General features: G+C 39.9%; 1 protein-coding gene across 3 annotated transcripts in view; it reads right to left on the bottom strand.

The window, feature by feature from the left end:
- The window catches only part of sobpa (sine oculis binding protein homolog (Drosophila) a), a 55853-nt gene that overhangs the window by 11100 nt on the left and 23872 nt on the right, over positions 1 to 20881 (bottom strand). Inside the window, exons 4-6 of one of the 3 annotated variants that reach the window (XM_049596012.1) lie at positions 19344 to 19495; positions 16686 to 16709; positions 5932 to 6027 (exon numbers count right to left, since the gene is read on the bottom strand). In XM_049596012.1, coding sequence (XP_049451969.1) covers positions 5932 to 6027; positions 16686 to 16709; positions 19344 to 19495 — 272 coding nt within the window. The remainder of the gene's footprint in view (positions 1 to 5931; positions 6028 to 16685; positions 16710 to 19343; positions 19496 to 20881) is intronic. The other 2 variants (XM_049596013.1, XM_049596014.1) reach the window with 2 other exon arrangements.

Raw genomic sequence — 20881 nt, 5'->3', positions numbered from 1 at the left:
GAGAGGCTCAGGTAACAACACACACAGAGGTAGCATGACTTCATTCTCTGCTTAGGACGCAATTACTCCACTGTATCTTCATGTGGCAAATTGAGGTTTAAGGCTGAATTTATGCTCTCAATGTGGCATACAGACTCTTTGAGATCACAAAAAAGTGCAATCATAGCTAAAAACTGACAAGGCATTCAACAAGTTGTGTATATTTTTGTTATTTCTATGGATATCTGGCTGAACATACATGGTGTGACTATTTCGGTGACCTCTCCAGTGCTGATTATTACGTGTTATTTTCTAAATACAAAATGACAAGTATTGCCATTCATGAATGTTGTAAAGGAGAGTAACAAAAATGCATATTGTCTTACATTGTTTTCCAATCACAGAGCTGCCATTTCAGACCAACTTTCAACAACATTTCAGTGGCAAATCTATTTATCCACTTACAGCTGCCTCAAAAGACCAGAATGCAATGCAGCCATGGCTTCCAGCATCTTGTGAAATACAAATGCCTGTTTGTAATTTTAACAATTGGACACACCAACACAGCAGTGTTGTCTCTCCACTAACTTTTTCAAATGGAAAAACTACAGCTTGACGTCCATGTACATACAGACTGTCAGAGAAGTGGATTGTGTGGTTAAATGCTGGTATTTTTATTGTACATAAGGCCTGGACAAGATAAGATGAACACCTAACAATATATGTCATACGAATGAAATTCTGTAGTAGCAAGTTCTTTTGGAAACTAATCCAAATCGGTTTAATTTGTGTATAGAGTATCCATTAGAATTATAACATTGCTTTCAGATCAACTTTCTAGACTCAGATTGGGATTTATAGAGTGTGGACAAAGCCAATAATTAGGATGGGATAATAAAATGGCATCATCATATTGTGCTGCAGGATCACTTCTGTATGCAGAGAGCAAACATGCTGAGAGTAAATTGAAAAGTTGTCTTTCTTGCTGACTGCAGTGGCAAAGATCCCAAAACACCCTGCTGCACTGTTCCATCACTGTTATACACCTTTTCCAGCACAAAAAGTGCAAATTTTTCTTTGGGAAGAAAATGAATGTGACCCTGGTAGAGCAGATAGCAGTGGGCGAGCCCTGAACACGGCGTTACTCGTCAGGCCACACACAGCTCACTCTGTCAGCTCTGGGAGGAGTGGCAGGTCCTCGCTGGAGATAATTAAGGCATTAATCAGTTGTCAGACCCCTCAACGACATCCATCCATCACACAGACCCTTAAGCCCCCCTGCTGAATGTTAATAAGTTGAGGGATGCAACCGGAAGGTGGATAAACTCCTTTTGCACGCTGCACAGCAACATTGGTTTATTTGGCAGGATCCTATCTGGCAGCAACTGAAAGACAGTGGACTCACATGGGCTTTTTGGGCAGATGCACTGTAGCACTGGCTAGGATTTCAAAAGAATACATAGCATGCTGACCTGCAGCTGCTACACGTGTAAAACATCAGGTTTTCTGCATATGTCATGTGTCTTAAATCAGATCATCTGGTGGACAGAATCAAGCAGAAACACCTACAAAAACATTTCAAAAGATGTACTATAGCTCTGCATTTGTAATAAGTTCAGAGTCATTATATGGTGTCACTCGGGAGGGTTAACTCACACAAATGCAATTCAGGAGGAATTTCTGACGCTAACACATGAACAGAGTTCAGGACAAGCAGCTGGAGAACATAAGGAACCACAGCACAACCAGATCAGAGACTGGACTACACAGCAACTGCTACGCTTAAACAGTACGCTGGCGGTGCTCAGATGTCAGTCCCTTGAATTCGACACGTTTTAACTGCCCATTTAGTCCTGGCTAATTCAATGAGCCATGACTGAGTAAAAGTCAAAAAGGTGCTCTTGCAAGTTGAGTTTGATAATGGTAGGCCCAGGATATTTTAAATAATAAATGTGCTGAAATTTTCCTCGACTCAGAAAGACAGATGGAGAGCACTTAACGACTTTCTGCACTGTGAGTGAAATTTCACTGCGCATTACGCTAATGGAGTTGTGCTTTCTCTCTCTCTGTCTCGCTTGCTCGCTCCCCACTACACAGATGTTTGCAGTTGAATGTAATTATGGTCATTTATTTCCATCGTGGTCAACGAACCAGCATTGGCAGTGCAGTTTAACCGTTTGCGTTGCAACAATTAGCGTGCTTCCAAAAAAAGTGCAACCACCTCAGCAGTCATCGTTTTCTTCCTCCTCTTGACCTCTGTCCCGGTGACAAGGCCGGTGACATTTAAGCATCCAAGATCAGCTAGTTTTTGTGTATAATCGTAATGAAAAAGTGAGGTAAGGATGATCGGAGGACATTCTCAGGGGTTGAGGGACTGGATATACAGTATTAAAGTACTCCAGTCACAGATGAAGGAGCTGGTTGTGGACCAACAGGTTGCAGAGAGGGATGAGATCGTGTTAGGCAGTGAAGAAGAGGAAGAGGTTGCAGATGTTAAAGAGATTGCAGAGGAAGTGGAGGATTTAGATAATGAAGAGGACGAAGAGGAGGCGGCTGCAGAGGGTTAAGAGGCTGGAGGGCTGCAGACGGTGCAGAGATTGTAAGGTTTCATAAGAGGCTGTAGTGCCTGAAGTGGTTTTATATGTAGAATGAGGAGGTTTAAGCAGTAAAAGTGTATGAAGGGAAAGGCTTGTATATCCCCTCTGTTAAGGTCGATATGTGATTCTTTTGACACTTCTCAGATTGCTGCTATAATCACATAGTGCAAAACACAAGGATTAAACCCGTGGAAATGAACCAGGTGCTTGAAGTGAGCCAGTTGCTTGGTTTTTAGTTCAGTTGTCCCGCACTCCAAACAATCTGCAGCAAAGTGTCCACTCATGACAATTCAAGCCCATAAATGATAGCAAACAGAAACACTAAGCTTATTGCCTTACGAATTCAATCCAAAAACTAGATTACGTAGCAAAAGACTGCCATCTTAAAGCACCTGGTCCACTGGAAAAATAAAACAGAATAAAGCCTTCACCAAAGTTTACACAAGAAAATTTAACTTTGGCAGCACTTAACAAACCATCTGCAACATGTGGACCTGTTACTGTGATTAGCCAAAATATCAGTTTACAGTGCTCTCATTTATTGAAATATCTATCATGGTGGTTATAATTGCCTGGCTTACAAATGGGGAAACATATCTGGTTCAAATCCTTTCCCAGTGCCTTAAATTGGCTACACTGTGTACCTGATGTCTTCATTAAAAACCTGAATCGAGCATGAAACGTTTAAACTGTAAAAAACTGAAGGCCAGAGCTACACTCCCTGTAAGGCTGCTCTTATCACAGCCAGTCACCATTAGTCATTATAGATGAGACATACAAAGGCCATCGTCACTCGGCCAGGTGAGCCTCTACCGCACTATATTTAACAGCACACACTCACGCACGCACAGTGAGTAAAATATCCCCAGCTGTAAGAGTGATGAGACAGACCTGGAGGATTGTGTTTGACTGTCACTGCAGCAGACTGGACTCCTCTGGGATGATATGTCTTTGTTGGCATGTGGCTGTAAGATGTTTGCTTTTTCACATGGGACATCTTCACTTACACTTCTTCACTCTAAATATGAAACTCAGCCTGCAGCTGATTAGCTTAGTTGAGCATGTAAAGCATAAAGACGGTGATAAGCTAGCCTGTCTCTATATGAGAAACTCTAAGTCGAAGGCTTTAGTTTAGTTTATCACATTTATTTGTAAGGGACAAAAAAACATAAATCTCATCCAAGAAAAAGATATGCATTGTACCAGATTTAGCTACTAGCTAATTTCCGTTTGCAGGAAATGAGCCAGTAGCTAGCTGTAGCCACCTGTTTTCCGTCTTTGGGCTAAGCTAAGCTAACCCGCTGCTGGCTGTAGCTTCATATTTAGCTTACAGATAAGCAAGCTCTATGGATTTTCTCATCTAACTTTAAGCAAAAAGACAAACATAATTCCTAACATGTTAAACTAAGGCTTTAAAGGTCCAGTGCATTTATTCTCAAATGGTGTGCCGTGGGATTTTGTGATAATTAACCCCACGTTATTAATGCAATATTTAACTGGGCCTATAAAAAAAGTTATGACTGAATTTTTATTTGACTGTATCAGTAGCCTGTATTGTGTGCACCCATTTCCTGATAAAAAGGCAAACTGTAAAATGTAAATTAATCTAATTTCATTTTAAAAACCTTCACGGGGAACCTATTTGTCGCCATCTGCACGTGGGAATTATAAGTGTGTGACACATCAAATTATCTTAGTTACTATTTCTAGTCAAAATGGATGTGTTACTAGTGCTTTGATGTAATTTCGGTAAGTTTAAAAAGAATTTTCACAAGTAATAGTTGGTTGTCAATTGTTATTTGATATTAGTAAATAAAAACTAGCATTTATGTCGTGACAAGAATGATAACACACGTTATACAGGCTATTGTGCATACATATAAATACAGGAGATACAGGTGAGATTTTGGCCCTTTGTAGTGCCTTGGGCACAAAAAGTTTGAAAACCACTGGACTAGTGTGTAGGATTTAGTGCCATACGGGTAAGGTTGTAGATTGCAACCAGCTAAAATTTCTTCCTTGTGCCAAGCGTGTAGTAGAACTGCGGTGGCCAACACGAAAAACACGAATGGCCCTGTCTTAAGCCAGGGTTTGTTTTGTCCATTCTGGGCTACCATAGAAACAACATGGCAGACTCCATAGAAAAGGACCCACTCTATATGTAGATATTAGTTATAGGTGACTGTAAACTAATGAAGTTGCCCCTAAATACCTACACATTTTGGTTTCTGGTCTTTTCTTTTCTTTTCTTTTCTTTTTTTTGGAGGGGTGGGGGGGTCACCATTTCTCTGTCAACTGTGATAATTGTACTTGCATAGCTTGCATAGTAATTTCTGACGGGATACACAGCAACATTGCTTAAAGGAAGTACGGTGGGGAAAGACACGAGTGGTCAGATAATCAAATAGGTTGTTAACAAGCCAACAGTTTAGCCAATTTATCTAAACCACCTAAAACTGTAAGCACACGAGAAACAGTCGGTGGTTGAATCTGTGATGGATGATAAAAACGTTAAGTTTGGGTAATCGTTATACAGTGTGATCATGTTTGTTTTTTTTATCAGAAACATTTGGCTAACCCATCTGTGTATTTTAAAAGCTGTACGATTGACTGCTAGTGTTTCTTGCCTCATGTGACTTCTTGTTAGTGATGTCGCCACAATCCAAGATCTCAGCACTTCACTTAATAGGTACAATGCTATTATTAGACATAAAGAAAGCCACAGAAATGATGGTTGAAAGTATGAAAATAAGAGTGATTTTGGTTTTAACTTGAGTGTTCCTTTAAATCTACATTAAACATAATATGCGACATGTTAGTAGTATATATTCCATAATATATAATTGTCTTTTTGTTGTGATGAAGAGTCCACCAAACTGTAATCTCAATTCAGAATGATCTGTATAAAACATATTGCAATACTTAAATAAATAAATACAATACTTAAATAAACATTAAAAATAAATGAGTAAATCCGCACAGCTCACCTTAGTTTCCTTGTCTAATAATTCCTACATATTCACAATACAAGTCACTGAATATGATGTATAATGAAAATGAGCAAAGGAAATGATTATGCATGAAAAAAGTTATGAAAAGCTCAAACTTAAATGCGTGCAAACTTTATGTAAAACATGAGTGCCGCTTGTGTACTGTGTATTTTTTGCGCTGGCCTGAGTCTGATGTTTGATGTCTACTTTTATAGTAATGCCCAAATATGAACCAGTCCATTGACATGTCAGGAAGAAATGACTTGAAAATTATACACTTTTAACAAAGAACAACATCAAAACATATTTGTGCAGTAGCCATCAAGCTTAAACTCTATCTGGTGTTAAATGGTTATGGTCCTTACAAGCACATCGCTGTTTGTCTTGAAGACAAGCCTGGGCGTGTCCTGAGTAAAGCTGTGCTGGGGTAATTTCCCACCGAGGCCATCGTCGTCTCTCGCCTGGGGGGAGAAATAATGGCTTCTTTTTACGAATGGACAAAATAAACAGGTGAACAGAGGCAACAAGGAAAAACTCAGAAATGGAAAACAACACTGAGAAAGATGAACAGAAATGGTGACTGTAAAATGGGTGAACAGCCATTGGTTTGTGGACAAACCAATCAACAGGATTCTCTGAAACAAAACCGTGTGTGTGAGTGTGTGTGCATGCATGTACATGGCTAAGGAGACTGAAAGACATTTAGTTTAGACATTCAAAGTGCTGTGTGTGTTCATTCAAACACCAATTTATTGACGATATAAAGAGAAAATTAAACACACTTAAAAAATTAAAAGTAATTACGCTACATTAACTTGACGAAACTGAAGTATATTGAATGTTCTGATCTCATTGTACTACGGTAAAATGTAGTGTACAAAGCAGGAGCCATTAGTAAGTAAGACAGAGGTTAAATAAAGGCCATAAAGGCCCTGCACACCCATACAGACTTCTGCTCAGATTGAAGCTCGGTGAAGTTTTGTCAAGAAACTACGTGATTTGACCAAACTCTGCTTTAACCTGTCATCGTAGGAAAGGCATAGGTGTTACTCATAACATAAACCATGACTTCATTATGCTTCATTCAGACAGTGTCAGCAGCCAGTGGCAGATCTTCCTATAGGCTACACAGGCTACCCCCTGAATGTGCTAGGTCCGGCAGTGCTTATCTTGTAGCCAAACCAATTCACGTTAAACAGCCTAAAATAGCTGATTCTGGTGTGTTATGTACTGCAGAAACAGCGTATAGCTCCTATGAATTCATTCTATAAATAGGCCTATAAGATTATATTCTGATGCCAGCTGTGGTGCATTTGCGGCCATTTTGCCAAACAGTTTGTTGTCACCTCCATAGTTCTTTTCAGAACATGAAAAGAGTGGTGGAGTGTGAAATTCCGCAATATCACTTCTTTGTGTTGCAAGTCAGATGCTGTGAATTTTTTCTTTCTCCTTGCCGCTGATAATTACAGTTTAAATGATATGACGTGAATGCTGCATTATACAGAAGTGGATTTGTGCCTTTTCTGCTGTGACATTTCAAAATGTCCTTCAGGAAAAAAGGCTGAAAAAGGAGCAAAAGAAAAGGAGAAGAAAACCACCTGCTTTTCCAACCTGAACACCAATTTATTCCATTTGTTAGCCTTTTAGTCACAATATATAAATAGGCTAAATTAGTTTATTGTGTTTACAATGTGGAGCAATGTGTTCACAATTAAAACAGATATGAGACGTATAGCTTCTTTTTAATTAGCTTAATTGGCTGAATTTCGATACTGGCTTGCTGACAATTTTGGGGCTGTTTTTGCCAAGTGGTAAATATCTTAGCTGTTGGAAGTTCCCCATTTCTCTGACTTGGAACAACTAAGAGGCAAATGTGAAAGGTTCCTCCCACTTGCCTGCTTGTAAAAACCATCTGAGTGACAAGACATGAACTCGGCATGAAGGTGGATGTCCCACCCTACCCTACCCTATAGTCCACATCTTTCCAATCCTGTATAAAAAACCCAACCAAACTGACTGACATGTACGCTAATTTCTGTGGGCCTCAAGATTTTTTGATTATAAATGAAAGCACCTGGTGTAAGAACTTTAAATATGGTCCCAGCATCATCACTTTACGTCACTTCAACTTGCCTGACTTCTAATTCGACATACTAGTCATGTCTGTTTTTAGCTCACAAAACACTGAGTTTGATAATATTTGTTTGAATTCTAACACATTTGATCTCAGGACAGCATCTGGAAATACATCTGATAGAAAAGTTAGATTTTTACCTCTGGGAACTTCAAATGTGGCTCATTTTTTGTAAGTAAGACGACAATCTAACTGAGCATGTGCAGACTGAGAAATCACTCTGGCTTGTTTCTGATTCAAGGTGTTACAACTGTCCCATGTTACAACTGTCCCAGTCTCCCCTTCTTGAAGCTGGTTGGCCTGGAGATGAATGTTGTAACACTGCTGTAAATACATGAAACACTGTAGCTGACTGAGAACATTACATGTTATTTGGCGCTGGGGGTGAACAAGTGAATCCCTGCTCTTGGTGACCCTCTCCAAAAAGGTGTTGCATGTTAGTGATCAATACCTGATAGGGATTTACAGTAACTCCATGTATTCTTGTTGAAAATACAAGTACTTCAGTATGTTTAATTTGCTCCAATAGAAGCTGTTGTAGGGTTAATTTCCTGATGCTGTAATATTACAACACAGAGCTCCTTATAGCATCTAAAAAGGAGCCACCTTCTCCTGCACTCTGTGAGTCACTCATTATGCACAGTGTGAAAACTGAGGAAGTCAGTACTGTTGTGCCAGGTGTGGGCAATTTTTGTTACGAAGAAGTTATCATGGATGCTTTGTCTGGCACGATGCCAAATTGCTCCATTGTGTTTCATTAAATGAAATTCACTTGTATATAGACCTCAGTGTGATATAATTGGTTCATATTTTACAGCCACGGGGTGCAGAGCCACCCTTATCAGAAATGGAGATTTAACCTCAATTATACATGTTCATCGTGCTGCTTGCAGCCCTTGCAGCTGACATGTCATACTGAGCCTATGTCATTGACAGGTGAGCCACTGGCCCGAGCAGATTTCTTTCATATCTTGTCCCCTTTAAATCACTCACTGCAACCTTTGATTTATCGTTGCTAATTTGGCCTCCAGTTCAGCTCATTTCATGATGATACCAAAGGGCAACTCTGGTGTATATTCTACATTTTTTGTCCAAAGACTGATTGAGTTTGCCTCTGCTTCCATCTGCTTCCCTCACCTCCAGGTAGGGTTTCCCATTCCAAGCATGACATAAATCAAATAATGCTGTCTTGTGTCTCATGAAGCGAACTTGTATGGGATCGGATACAGTGTAGGAATCTGACAAATACATTGTTCGCCGCTGACATTTTACAGTGTAACAGGGGAGATTTTTAACTTTGTCACAAAAGGTTGGAGAAAACCAAACCGGGGATTATGGGGTCATGGTTATTTAGAAGCTGTCGGTGCACGAACTGAACAGTACGTGTAGGCTGACCCATTTCAGCTATTTTCTTTTCTCCGTCACACAAAAACACACACATATGCACCACGTCTCCTCAGTGTGAGCACTGACACATCACACACACTCAAAGACAGGTAAACACACATTTACAGACATGAGCATCTTAGGACACACACACACACACACACACACACACACACACAAAGATGCGCCATTGTGCTATTATTCTGTCTCCAGTTTGTGCTCTGACCCTCTGGCCCTGCGCCAGTTCATTTGCATATTGTACTAATGAGGTGTTGGCACTGTGAACGAGGCGTGAGGCGCACACAGGGAGCCACACACAGATAAAGGAGTTGGGATTTAGATAGATAGATAGATAGATAGATAGATAGATAGATAGATAGATAGATAGATAAAAATGTGTAGTCAAAGTCAATCAACACTTTGCATTAGCACACTGGGGAAATGCAGTGCCAGTTGTGTTATTTTATTTTTTTAAAGGTGTGTTTTTTTTCCTTATTGCTGATGCATCATGCCAGCAAACCGCAGCTGCCACCCAGCTGAAGTTCCTTATATGAACGACAGAGCAGGACATCGGCCGCCTAGCTCCCCTCTGGCGACTCCGCCGTCCTGAGGGAGACGTCACACCAGCTGCCACCGCGCTAGCTTCCATCTGGGCATGGATACATGTCCAGGTGTGTGTGCCCGTCACCTGCCAAAAGAGCTGCATTTCCCAAAGAAAGGCGCTCGTAGGCAGGCTTTCCAAATCCAAAGACAAACACAGCCGAGCGCAGCCGAGCTCATCCCAAATCCTGAAATGAAGGTGCAGTCCTGGCACTACGCATATGAGAGGCAAGGAAAACACACTCCCCAAAAAAAGACAAGTTTCTCTCTCCTTTTCATGTTTTGAAAAGCCAGCCCAACACCAGTTCAAGTCTGTTTGCGGTGCACCATGGAGACTCTTACACAGATGTACAGAAATATTTTAAGAACACTAAGAGCATAATCTGTGCAAACAAAAACGAGGATTTTTCAAGGGTTGTCTGGTAGGGGTAGCAATGCTTTACGGCCCTATAATAAGTATAGTATAATTCTATAATATAAAAACAAAGAAAAGCGTAATAAATCAAAGTAGAAAAACTGGCAACTCAGACCAAGGCAAGCACTTTAGTTCCTAAAAAGGTGAATTTTGCTGGAGCATTTTTTAGCTTTCTTTACAGCAACAAATAGATCTATGTATAAATATTTGAGCATATTGCTGTGACTATGGTCTCTAAATGTTTTCTTTATTGCAAAAAGGCCATCTTCCCTGCACTAAATACCACTTTTAAAGGTCCAGTGTGTAGGATTTAAGCAGATATATTGGAAATGGAACATAATATAGTAAGTATGTTTAATCACCTGAAAATAAAAATGATTGTGTTTTTGTTACCTTAGAATAAGCCATTGATATCTACATAGGGAGTGGTTCCTCATTTACAGAGATCACCATGTTGCACCGCCATGTTACTACAGTAGCTCAGAACAAACAAACCAAATGCCTAGACAGTGCCATTCGCATTTTCATGTTGGCCATCGTAGTTAGCCGCCCTTGGAAAGATGGAAAAATTTATTTTATGTAACATGAAACTGCTTTATTCGCTGCTTTATTTTTTTTGTTTTGTTTAAATCACCTAGTCTGCTTGTTTTGGAGAGGAAGGGAGCTCTGTGGATAATACGGCTCCTGCTTACAACCTCCTGAATGTCTGGATCTTAAGTTATCAGTGGAAAAAAGTGAGCACACGTTAGCAGGTGCTTTTATCTCAGACAAGCAAAACAGTGTTGGAGAAACACTGATTTATAACGTGAAACTGCGTTTTTTTGTTTTTGTTTTTTTTTACCAGTTTGAATTGCTTGCTCTCGCTAAAAACCTCCTCAACAATGAATACTGAAAGAATCCTAACCAGGAAAAGTTTCAGCTGGTTGCAGGCTGCAATCCTCACCACTAGATGCCACTAAATCCCCCAAAATCTTACACACTGGAACTTTAAAGGGTGCAGCAATTGCTATTCTCATCATAAGCCATTCTGGAATAACAACAATTGGCATATTGACTTAATTTTTAATTGGTGAATTGTTCTTGTAAATTCACAAGGTTGCAAAAAGTATTCCCTTGCTTAAAGTCATCATCACAATAAACCTGAAATGTGCAATATGAGGTGTGCCTGCAAATTTAAAAACAAGCTACATGTTCCGCTTGAGTCGAAGTTATTACACTGACAAGTTTAAAAAAAGACACAAAAGCATGCAAGTTCACGTGCCTGGCTCCACTTTTACAATCTCAACGCCTAGTTAGCCGGAGTTACTTTTTATCTTTATTTGAGCTGAATGGCTGGCAGCTATGAGATAATCACCTTCCTCTCTGTGCCCTGAAGCTGTGTCAGGCAGGCCTCAAGGCTTCCTAGCCTGAGCTGCAATATGTAGACACATTACACACTTCATCACACACACAAAATTTCCACAAGCGCATTCATACATATACAAGATGCAGTTACACACACACACACACACACGCCCAGTCATCCTCTCCTCTCTTATTCATTTTACGTGCGTGCCCTCCTTGGCAGCCGATGGAGATGCAAAGAAAACTGTGGAGTGTTCGGGAGTGGGGGCACGGGGCTGTGTGTGGAGGAGGCATTTGTGTGTGTGTGTGTGTGTGTGTGTGTGTTTGAGGTGATGTGACATTTCTGGGCTGACATGAAGCGGCACTCTGCCCCCTCGCGCCTGGAGGGAGCTCCCGGGGAAAGACACTGATGGAGGTCTGGGGTCTCCGGGGGGGAATTTCATGGTGTGAACAAAAAGCCCTGCGCTGCGGCAGAAACGACCTGTAAAACACAACCTGGAGTCTCCTCGCTGTCTGCCTTTTTTTGAATATTGTGGAAGCAGAAGACATGGTACATATGTTTATTTGCATTTATGTAGAAAGATGTGTGTATAAATATAACTATGTCAACTGGAAACTTAAGTATATTGAGCTGTCTATAATTCTACGTGACAAAATATGATAAATCACCCTGCAGATGACACATGATAAGCCACTCTTAACTTTCTACTGGGGATTTGAATTAGTCCTCCCTCTAGCTGCTTCTCAACCACAACATACCAGTCTACAATCAGCCAGTAAGCATTTCTTTTTCTGAAGCCCGAGCCCAAAAGCTCCTGAACACAAACCAAACTGCAGAGAAAAGCAGATTGTTGGAGCGATTGCAACAGCAACAAACAACATTTCATCACAATTGATGTCATACCAACTCCTTAACGATATATGTGGACGATATGTGTCCCTGTGCAATATAAGGCTGACTGACTGACAATGTGAAAGCAAAGCATCCTCTCACCTACAAATTTTTTTTGCCGCCATGCTTCACACACTCACAGGAGGTAATTCATCACTGCTAATTGCCTAACTTAATCTTGGCACTGTGTCCAATGAGCAAGCATGTTTATCAGTGTATGTGTGGGTGTAAGATAGCAGGAGAAACCGTACGGCTGCGTGTAAAAGCGTGACAGTTGAGCAGCTTCTACCTACAGCTGAAAGCAAAACTCCACCCCGCGTTTTAAATTAATGCCTTTAATCCTCCCCAAAAACTGTCCGATAAGGTGGCTGTTGTACGTGTCAATCCTCTGTTGGTATCTTTCCACTCAAACTGGCTTTTGCAGAGCTCGCCACGCAAACCAGCGAGACACACACACCCTAAGTTATGACAAAATAAGAAAAAAAGAGCCGAGCTATGTGTCTGGATCAATAGTGGACAGTCAAAAAGTAAATGGAAGTGAGCAGGCAGAGTGAGGTGACAGACAGAATAATTGAGTGGTGCGAGCGGCAAGGAAGCAGCACCTTCCATACAAACTAATCCAGCAGCTTAAGGCATACAGTAAACAGGCACATAAGTGATTAGCCCCAGTTAAGCTATCAATCATCTTTCGCCGTACATATACACACACTGCATTATATAGAGTTATGCCGAGATGTGGGAAAGTAGCAACCATAGTCACCCTAGGAGGGGATTGGGTTTCATGGATGAGGCAGCTGAAGATATTTCATGCAACATAATGCCAGAGTCGTTGCCCGCCCCCTACACCCCCCCCCCCCCCCCCCCCCCCGCCCCTCTTCCCCCACGTCTCCTCTCACCGATCCAAAGCACAAGCAGACATGAGATACTTCTTTTCAGCCATGACGATTTTTTTTCTTTTCAGTTGAAAAAAAAGAAAGCCTGCAGGCCGTGTTGTTGTGGCCAACCTTGTGGGTGCATGAGAAAAGAAACATGTGGGTATCGCTTACACAAATGGCCTGCATGAATGTGAGAGAGCCAGACAAAATATAGAATCTGAGCCGCTGTGGCAGAGCAGGCCTTTCCTGTGTTTGTGATGTTTGAACATGTGCATTCTGCTGATGGATGAAGGAAACATCCAATATGGCTGACTGGCTTCTAACAGGAATGTGTGTATGAAAATGATATTAATTCTATAAACTGTGCGATATGTGCAATAAACACTGATGATGTCAGTTGACTATATTTGTACAAATCTGTTCTGCTCACGCATAGATCCAATAAAGGTGCTCTCCTCAAGTAACTCAAATCTCAAAGCAGCCACATGACATATTTAACACTAATTAATAACAGTAACATAGACATTATTGTAATTGACCATCACCAAGATTCATTTTCAGAGAGATCTGCTGGATGATATTGTTGGTTACTGCACCCACTATCTCGCTTGGGCAACTCAACAGAGATAGACCTTCTTTAGGTCTGTGTGGTTTTCACAGAAAAATGATTGTGTATCAACCTGTTTTCATTCCCGGGCCATCATATACCAACATTTTGTCATGCCCCACGGCGTCTCATAGTGACACATAGGGTGCGTCACTTGACGCACAGCTGAATGAAAGTGTAACACATGGTTAATACGTGTCACGATGGGACATAAACTGCAGTCTCCTGTGTGTAGGTATTGTCTTGTGTCTGACCCATCCCACTCCCCTCCCTTCCACCCTGCGTGGACTTTCTCGCTCTTTATACTATCTCAGTTTTCAGCATCAAGTATTGCCGCATGGGTTATGGGTTTACATTAAAGCAAGCTGAAAGGTCAGTGTGTCCAAGCGGCAACCTCAAAGGTTGAAAAATGAAGCCAATTATGTTACAGTTCATCTACTAACCATTTGAGGCTGTCTCCAAAATGGAGTAATCCCCCCATGTTAAAATGCACAACTTTACAGCATAAATTAACACATTTACAGCCTGTTACAAAAAATGGTTTTGGTCTCTATAGCTAATGTCAACATTCATGACAACTGTACTGGGGTGAATTTCTATATAACCCAGCTGTTTACAATTTACTAAGGCCCAAAGTTACGCATATTTTAAGGGCAAAGCTGCTTGAGTGACAGGCTGACAGGCAGTATCAAAACTACAGAATGGCAGTCCACAAACCAGTGGGTGACATCATGGTAGCTACATCCATTATTTTATACAGTCTATGCATGCGTCTCATAAAGATGCTAAGGGGTGCCTTTAGTGTCATTATCACACGCAGAGAGGTGTGACAAAGCGTAGGTATTTGATGACCTGGGGATGAGAGGGCTGTGTGTGTTTTCCATAATGTTAGCTTCTAAGCTGGAACACCATAGCATCAGGTTACCAAGTCCTGCAAATTTCATCTGTCCATTAGTAGGCTAAAAGATATTAAGTAGATGTTAAGGTTTGCATTTAAGTAGCTTGTGAGTTAGCAAGTAGCTAGTTGTCTCTTTTAACATTAAGACTGATTGGTTTGCCAAGTCTTCCTGCTGCCTGATCACATAACAATGGCAAAACAATGTTTTTAAAATCAAGACAGATTGCCTCTCGACAGTTTTCCTGCATATAGCAGTGCTAGAGATAAGAGTCAACTGTGTCACCTAATTTTGGAAATCAAGGAATCATACAAAAAAGACAAGTGCTAATAGGAAGGCATGTCAAGAAAGAGAAAATAGGTCTGACACTAAAATAACACTGTCAAAACAGAGTGTGCAGAGGTTACTAAATATTTTACATTTGCTTTCAAATCTAAGGTCCTAGGTTAAATCCCCAGCTCAACTATTTATGGCTTTAAATTATGGAAGCCCAATTCTGCCACTTAAAATGAAAATTATAATTATATCTCATAATTATGACTTAGTATTTTTAACATAATATGTCATAATAATGAGGAAAAACAATCCATTATTATATAAATTGGAAAAAAAAAGTTTTTTGGCAGAATGGGCTTCCATACAAATATGTCCTTAATTTTCAAGAGTCTACAAATCGTCCTGATTTTATTTAGTTATAGTAATAATTCCAAAGTATCAGTATCAGTATAAGATGTAGAGGATGTTTTTTACAGTGGCAAACATTCTTTGTTAGGGAAGTGAAGCAGAACACTCAAATATTACTGCATCAAGCACAGTGCTAATTTCAATCATACAATAATTAAACAGTAAAAATGTGCATTATTAACGTATTTTGGAACTATTAATTGTATAGTAAATGTTACGCTGGGACACCAGTTAGGTCGACTGGCCGTGTATCACAGCTCATAAGGTAAAAAAAATTCTGCTAAGACTGATATGATTTAGCCTGTCACTTTGAAATTCAGACTTTCCCTCAACTATAACTTGCATGAAGAGCTGTCACTGCAGTGAGAGGACATGCTTTGAAACGTCTGTCAAAAGTCTGAGGCTGATTAAGGGGAGAGCATAAAATACTGGAGAGAGTGTTGCTGCATCTTTGTCTTTTTTCATACTTTTCTTACCACACATCCGTGTACCTTTAACGCCATGAGCATCTCCAGGAAAGTCACAAACTATGAATGTACTATACAGGATATATGTAAGATAAGAGTAAGGAAAATACAAAACCTTTAAATGACTCGTACTGTCCTTATATATAAACTTTATTTGGATGTGTTTAACTGTTGACAAGTCCCACAGACTTATATCAGGGAGCTCTCTTCACATCAGCCTTACATTTGATGTCATGTTAACAGCGTCCCCAATTGATCTCTGATTGATATGTAGCTGCCTTGTCAACTTTGTTGCGTGTCAAATGGCAAAGACTTGTATCAACTTTTTTTTTCTGACCTCTTCTGAAGCTCTTAGAACAAAATAAAAGCAGTTTAAAAGCTGCGTTTTGATCTGATATATAAAGATCTATAGCTTTTTTCAACTGTGACACGTTCCCCCCACGAGGTTTCAGCATGTCAGGCTCTCCTTGTCATCACCAGGACAAGACAGATCATTTGTCACCATTTCAACATTCAGTAGGATGAGAAACTACAAACTTTCTATAAAAGTAAATGAGCTAAAATGTTAAGGTAGAAAATGAAAAACACATAGTATGAGCAACAGTACAGTAGACGCAAGGCTCAGCTTGATTCTCATGCTTTGGGAAAAAGTGTCAGAAAAGAAAAGAAACTGGATATCACCAACTGAAATGAACAGACATACTCTAAGTGCACCCCTACTTATTCCTGCTCCAGTGCAGTGCTTGAAAAGTGATTATGTTCAGATGAATAACTGACTTCAGGACAGACAAGCAGGAGAGTAAAACACGTCATACTCACAGCGTAATTCCTTATATATCCCAGCTTTGGTACAGGAGAGAAAGGAGATTGTTTAACTACAGTCATCGAGGGGAAAATGAGAACACAATAACAACTTTGATATTTGCCTTCTTGCATGTTATGCACTGCGGTGACCAAGTCATTTTGGAGTTGATCGCCTGAAGGTGTTTTTGTACTGTAGTAAAAATCCATGATTTATTCTCAGTGGTTTCTAGCTGAATGTATTATGCATTTTGTATTCAAGCCAAACCTGAAAAAGTAATGAGAGGGTTTTTAACTTGACATTCTAAACAATTTCTTTTAGTTAAAATGACCTTTTGCTGTCTTGAGTCAGACTTAAGTGTAATAATAGCCGAAGCTACAACAGATAATGCTCCTGCTCACAGAATATCAAAATGTCATGAAAACTTCATTTGGCTCTGTCAGAAGCAGAATATAGTGCATGTTTATAAAGAGCTTAACAGATGATGTAACATTTTCTGGCAGCCATATTAGAGGCTCTCTGCTCTTGCTCACATAAAGACAGTGAATGAACTTCTGAACTTTGCTATCCCAGCAGACCCTATTAGACATAGTTTATTTTAGTCATTTACACACAAAACATAAAGACACAACGAGACAAGTTTTGTGTGTAAATAATTTTAGCATCTTAGCTAATACACCATCATGTTAGCTGACCGTCAGTCACAAATCTTGTTTGCCCCTTGGTCAAGATAGGTTAGCGAAAGTTTGTCTGTGTCTGTTAACACTAAGATTGGCTGATCTGCTAAATCTATTGGTCCAGTCCTGTCTCCAGAAGACATTTTGGCATTGCATATAACCACAAATATGTTACATTTGCATGTTTCATACGTATCACATCAACATTTCTAAAGTGAAGTAGTGTATGAGTTGACCTTGTCATCGGGATGTAGAGGGGATGGTTGCTGGAGTGTCACCTAAGCGAGACGGATGCCAAACTGCAGACTACTGCAGACCACTGTTCGAAGCCAGCAGCAAAACTGGTTGTGACTTAGCGAGTCATTGGTGCTTTTCTAGCAGCTTTTTAACCACCAAATGTGGGTGTTTTGTAGCAACATATAGCTGTTTTTCCAGTGGGGATAGTGCCATGCAAAACTATTGGTTTTTACCAAGACACCACTGCATTTCCTGCTGGGAAAGTGGCACAATAAGCAGTTGCGTTTTTACCACGACATCGCGGCAATTCCTGTTGGGGCAGTGGCATGAAAAGCAATTGTTTGTTACTGAGACACCACTGCATTTTCTGCAGGGATTTTGGCACAGTAAGTGGTTGTTTTTTTTTAACCAAGAAATTGCCATGCCTCCAGCCAGAATCATGGCACACAAAGTGATTGTTTTTTTACCAAGACGGTGCTGTGTTTGTAGCAGGAATTGTGGCACATAACCGGGTATTTTAAGCTAAAAACGTGATCTTTTCCTAACCATAACCAATTTTTTTGTGCCTAAACCTAATGACATGTTTACCACAGCATTGTTGAAACGTATCTGCTACATAATAACATGCAAATGTAACATATCCTTGGTTGCAGATATATACGATGCCAACAGTTTTTCAAGCAATTGGGTTGTTAAGTGAGTTGTCCACAGATCACATAAACTGTTTTTTTTCCCTCATTGAAATTAGCTGAAATGACCTCTCAATTCACTGTGTCACCTAAATTCAGAAATAATGTAATGTGTGTTGTTGTGTTTCCCCTTTTTATTGTGAAATTTTGTTAATATGAGTGTAAAAAGCAAGTAGAAGAGTTGTTTCCCTTCCACAAAAAGATTAAAGTAAATTACGCAGGTATGACTGAAAACAGGAGATGCTCAGAAAGTGAAAAGGAGTGTTGTCAGGGTCATAGAATACAGTTTATACCATGTATCAAGTTCTCATATACAGTATAACCACTGCTAAAACTTAACCAAACTGTTGTAATTGGCTTAACTCAGACCCAATTATTATGGCAACCTAACTCAACACTAACTTCACCCACAGTTGTTTACTTGCCTCAACTTAAAGAAAAAGTGCACCATTTTGGGAAATACGCTTGTTCTTTAAGAAATAGTTAAAGTAACTCCCTGTAAAACCACAAATTGCTTATATATTTGTACTGTTGTTGTGTTGATTGTGAGCTTTAAAGGTTTTAGCAGCTTTATTTTGAATTCTGGAGCGAGCTAGGCTAGCTGTTTCCCCACTATGAGTCTTTATGCTAAGCTATGCTAATTGCCTCCCACCTCAAGCTACCTACTTAACACACAGACATGAGAACAGTATGAATCTTGTCATCTTATTCTTGAAAGTAAAGAAAATAAGTGAATTTCCCAAACTGTTGAACTAATCCTTTGATTGTTAGAACCTTTACAGCTGATAAACACCGCAACATTAGGATTCTATCCAGTTCATGCTACTCTCAATGTTTGTTCACCACATGATAACGAAACATTTCGTGCTTACAAGAATATATCGCAATATAAAGATTCATTTCATGCTTGTTTTATGAATTTTTGGAACCATGATGTCACACTTATACTCTCCTCTGGGCCTTTATGACAATCACATGCACTTGCCAGCAGATTTGTGTCATACTGTATCTGTGCAAAGACTATTAGATATTGCAGTAAAGTGTCCAGCTGATGAGAAGGGAGGATTTTTACCTTGTTTCTCTTGAAATAGGCTCTGCGGCAGGCGGCGAAGCACTTCTCGCTGCAGAAGCTCTTCAGCTCACTCCCCATGCTCAGAGAATAGCGTTTGACGCCGACCTTCTGGCACCAGGCGCACATGATCTGCACGTTGGATGCATCTTCATCTAAAGAAACAGCCAATAGTGAAAGTGTATTGAGCTCATTGTGTAATTTAATGAGGAAAAACAATTATTCTTTCCTAAATAGTCTCTTTTTAAATCACAATCCATTATCCTGAGCATTCAGCCGCCACAAAGGATCATTCTGAAAACTTTGACTTGGGCTTTATTTTATTTTATTTTTCTATTGAAAAGCCTTTTTACTTTATTATAGTTTCACACACTCACAGAAATGAAAAGGTACTATTTACTACTCATTATGTTTGACATTATAATCAAAATTGACCTTATGTTATGACTTTGATCAATGTAGTCTGATTTTTATTACAAAATATGCTTCAGCAAGAGTGACATGTATTATATTTCAAGTGCAAGTCCATGGTGGAGACTATAAACATGCATGAAACAACTAGATGTATTAAACACAAGGACCAAAATGCATTAACTCCACAGACTCAGCCCAGCTAGAGCTGGTTAAATCCGCTCAAGATTCAAGCCACAAAACCACTGCAGGATTTATAATGAAGGCCTGCCATGGGTAAATGTAGAACCGGATGAGCCGGGGACATGGGAAGATGCCTATTTGTGGCTGTGCTCTGTGGGTATTAAAGAACCTGAAGTGGACACAAGGATGTGCTTTGATGATGCTGGAGTCGATGGATGTTCACACAGGGAGGCTGAGACAGAGGGTGTGGTGTCCCTGCTGCATGTTGTGTGAGTGTATTACAGCATCACAGAGAATTTTTAAATAATTCTCATAGTTTGTGTTGCAACATAAATGTCAAATGGGCGATATTTATTCATTTACTTCCCGATCCCTCAGATTAGGGACCAATCACGGCTCTCCATTCAACGTGATCACGATTTTTCATGCCTCACCATGACTGTGCTCTGGTTTTATTTTATTTTTTATTTGCTTTTTGCGTCATAAATCTATCAAGATGGTGTATGCTTTTTTTCTTCTTATATTCTCGTATTTATGACTGTTTTTATTTGATCGTTCCTCTGTTTAATTTAATTCCTTTTTGAAGCACTTTGGTCAATGTTTGCTATATTTAAAAGTGCTCTATAATTAAATTTAACTTGACTTGTTTCACAGAATAATACGTCTGGGTTAATAAAAGTTAAATCCAAGAAGGTATTTATGACAACTCTGATCCAAAGTGACCTGATCTGAAACCCCATGCATCCATCTACCACACTCTCCACACAGTTTCATTTTGTTTTTTTGGGTCTTCCTCGTTTGGTCCCAAATTATTCATGATGAGGTCACTCTGAGGTCGGAGAGAATGGAAAAAAAAAAAGCATAAGGAAAAAGAAGCAGAAATAGAAGACACAGTGTCATGTCATATAGACCAGTGGTTCCCAACTGCAGGGTTGCGGTCCAAAAGT

The sequence above is a fragment of the Epinephelus fuscoguttatus genome, linkage group LG14 (assembly GCF_011397635.1).
Source record: "Epinephelus fuscoguttatus linkage group LG14, E.fuscoguttatus.final_Chr_v1".
NCBI classification, from domain to species: Eukaryota; Metazoa; Chordata; class Actinopteri; order Perciformes; family Serranidae; genus Epinephelus; species Epinephelus fuscoguttatus.
Note: the sequence above shows the minus strand (reverse complement) of the source record. Positions and strands in the feature narration are given on the sequence as shown.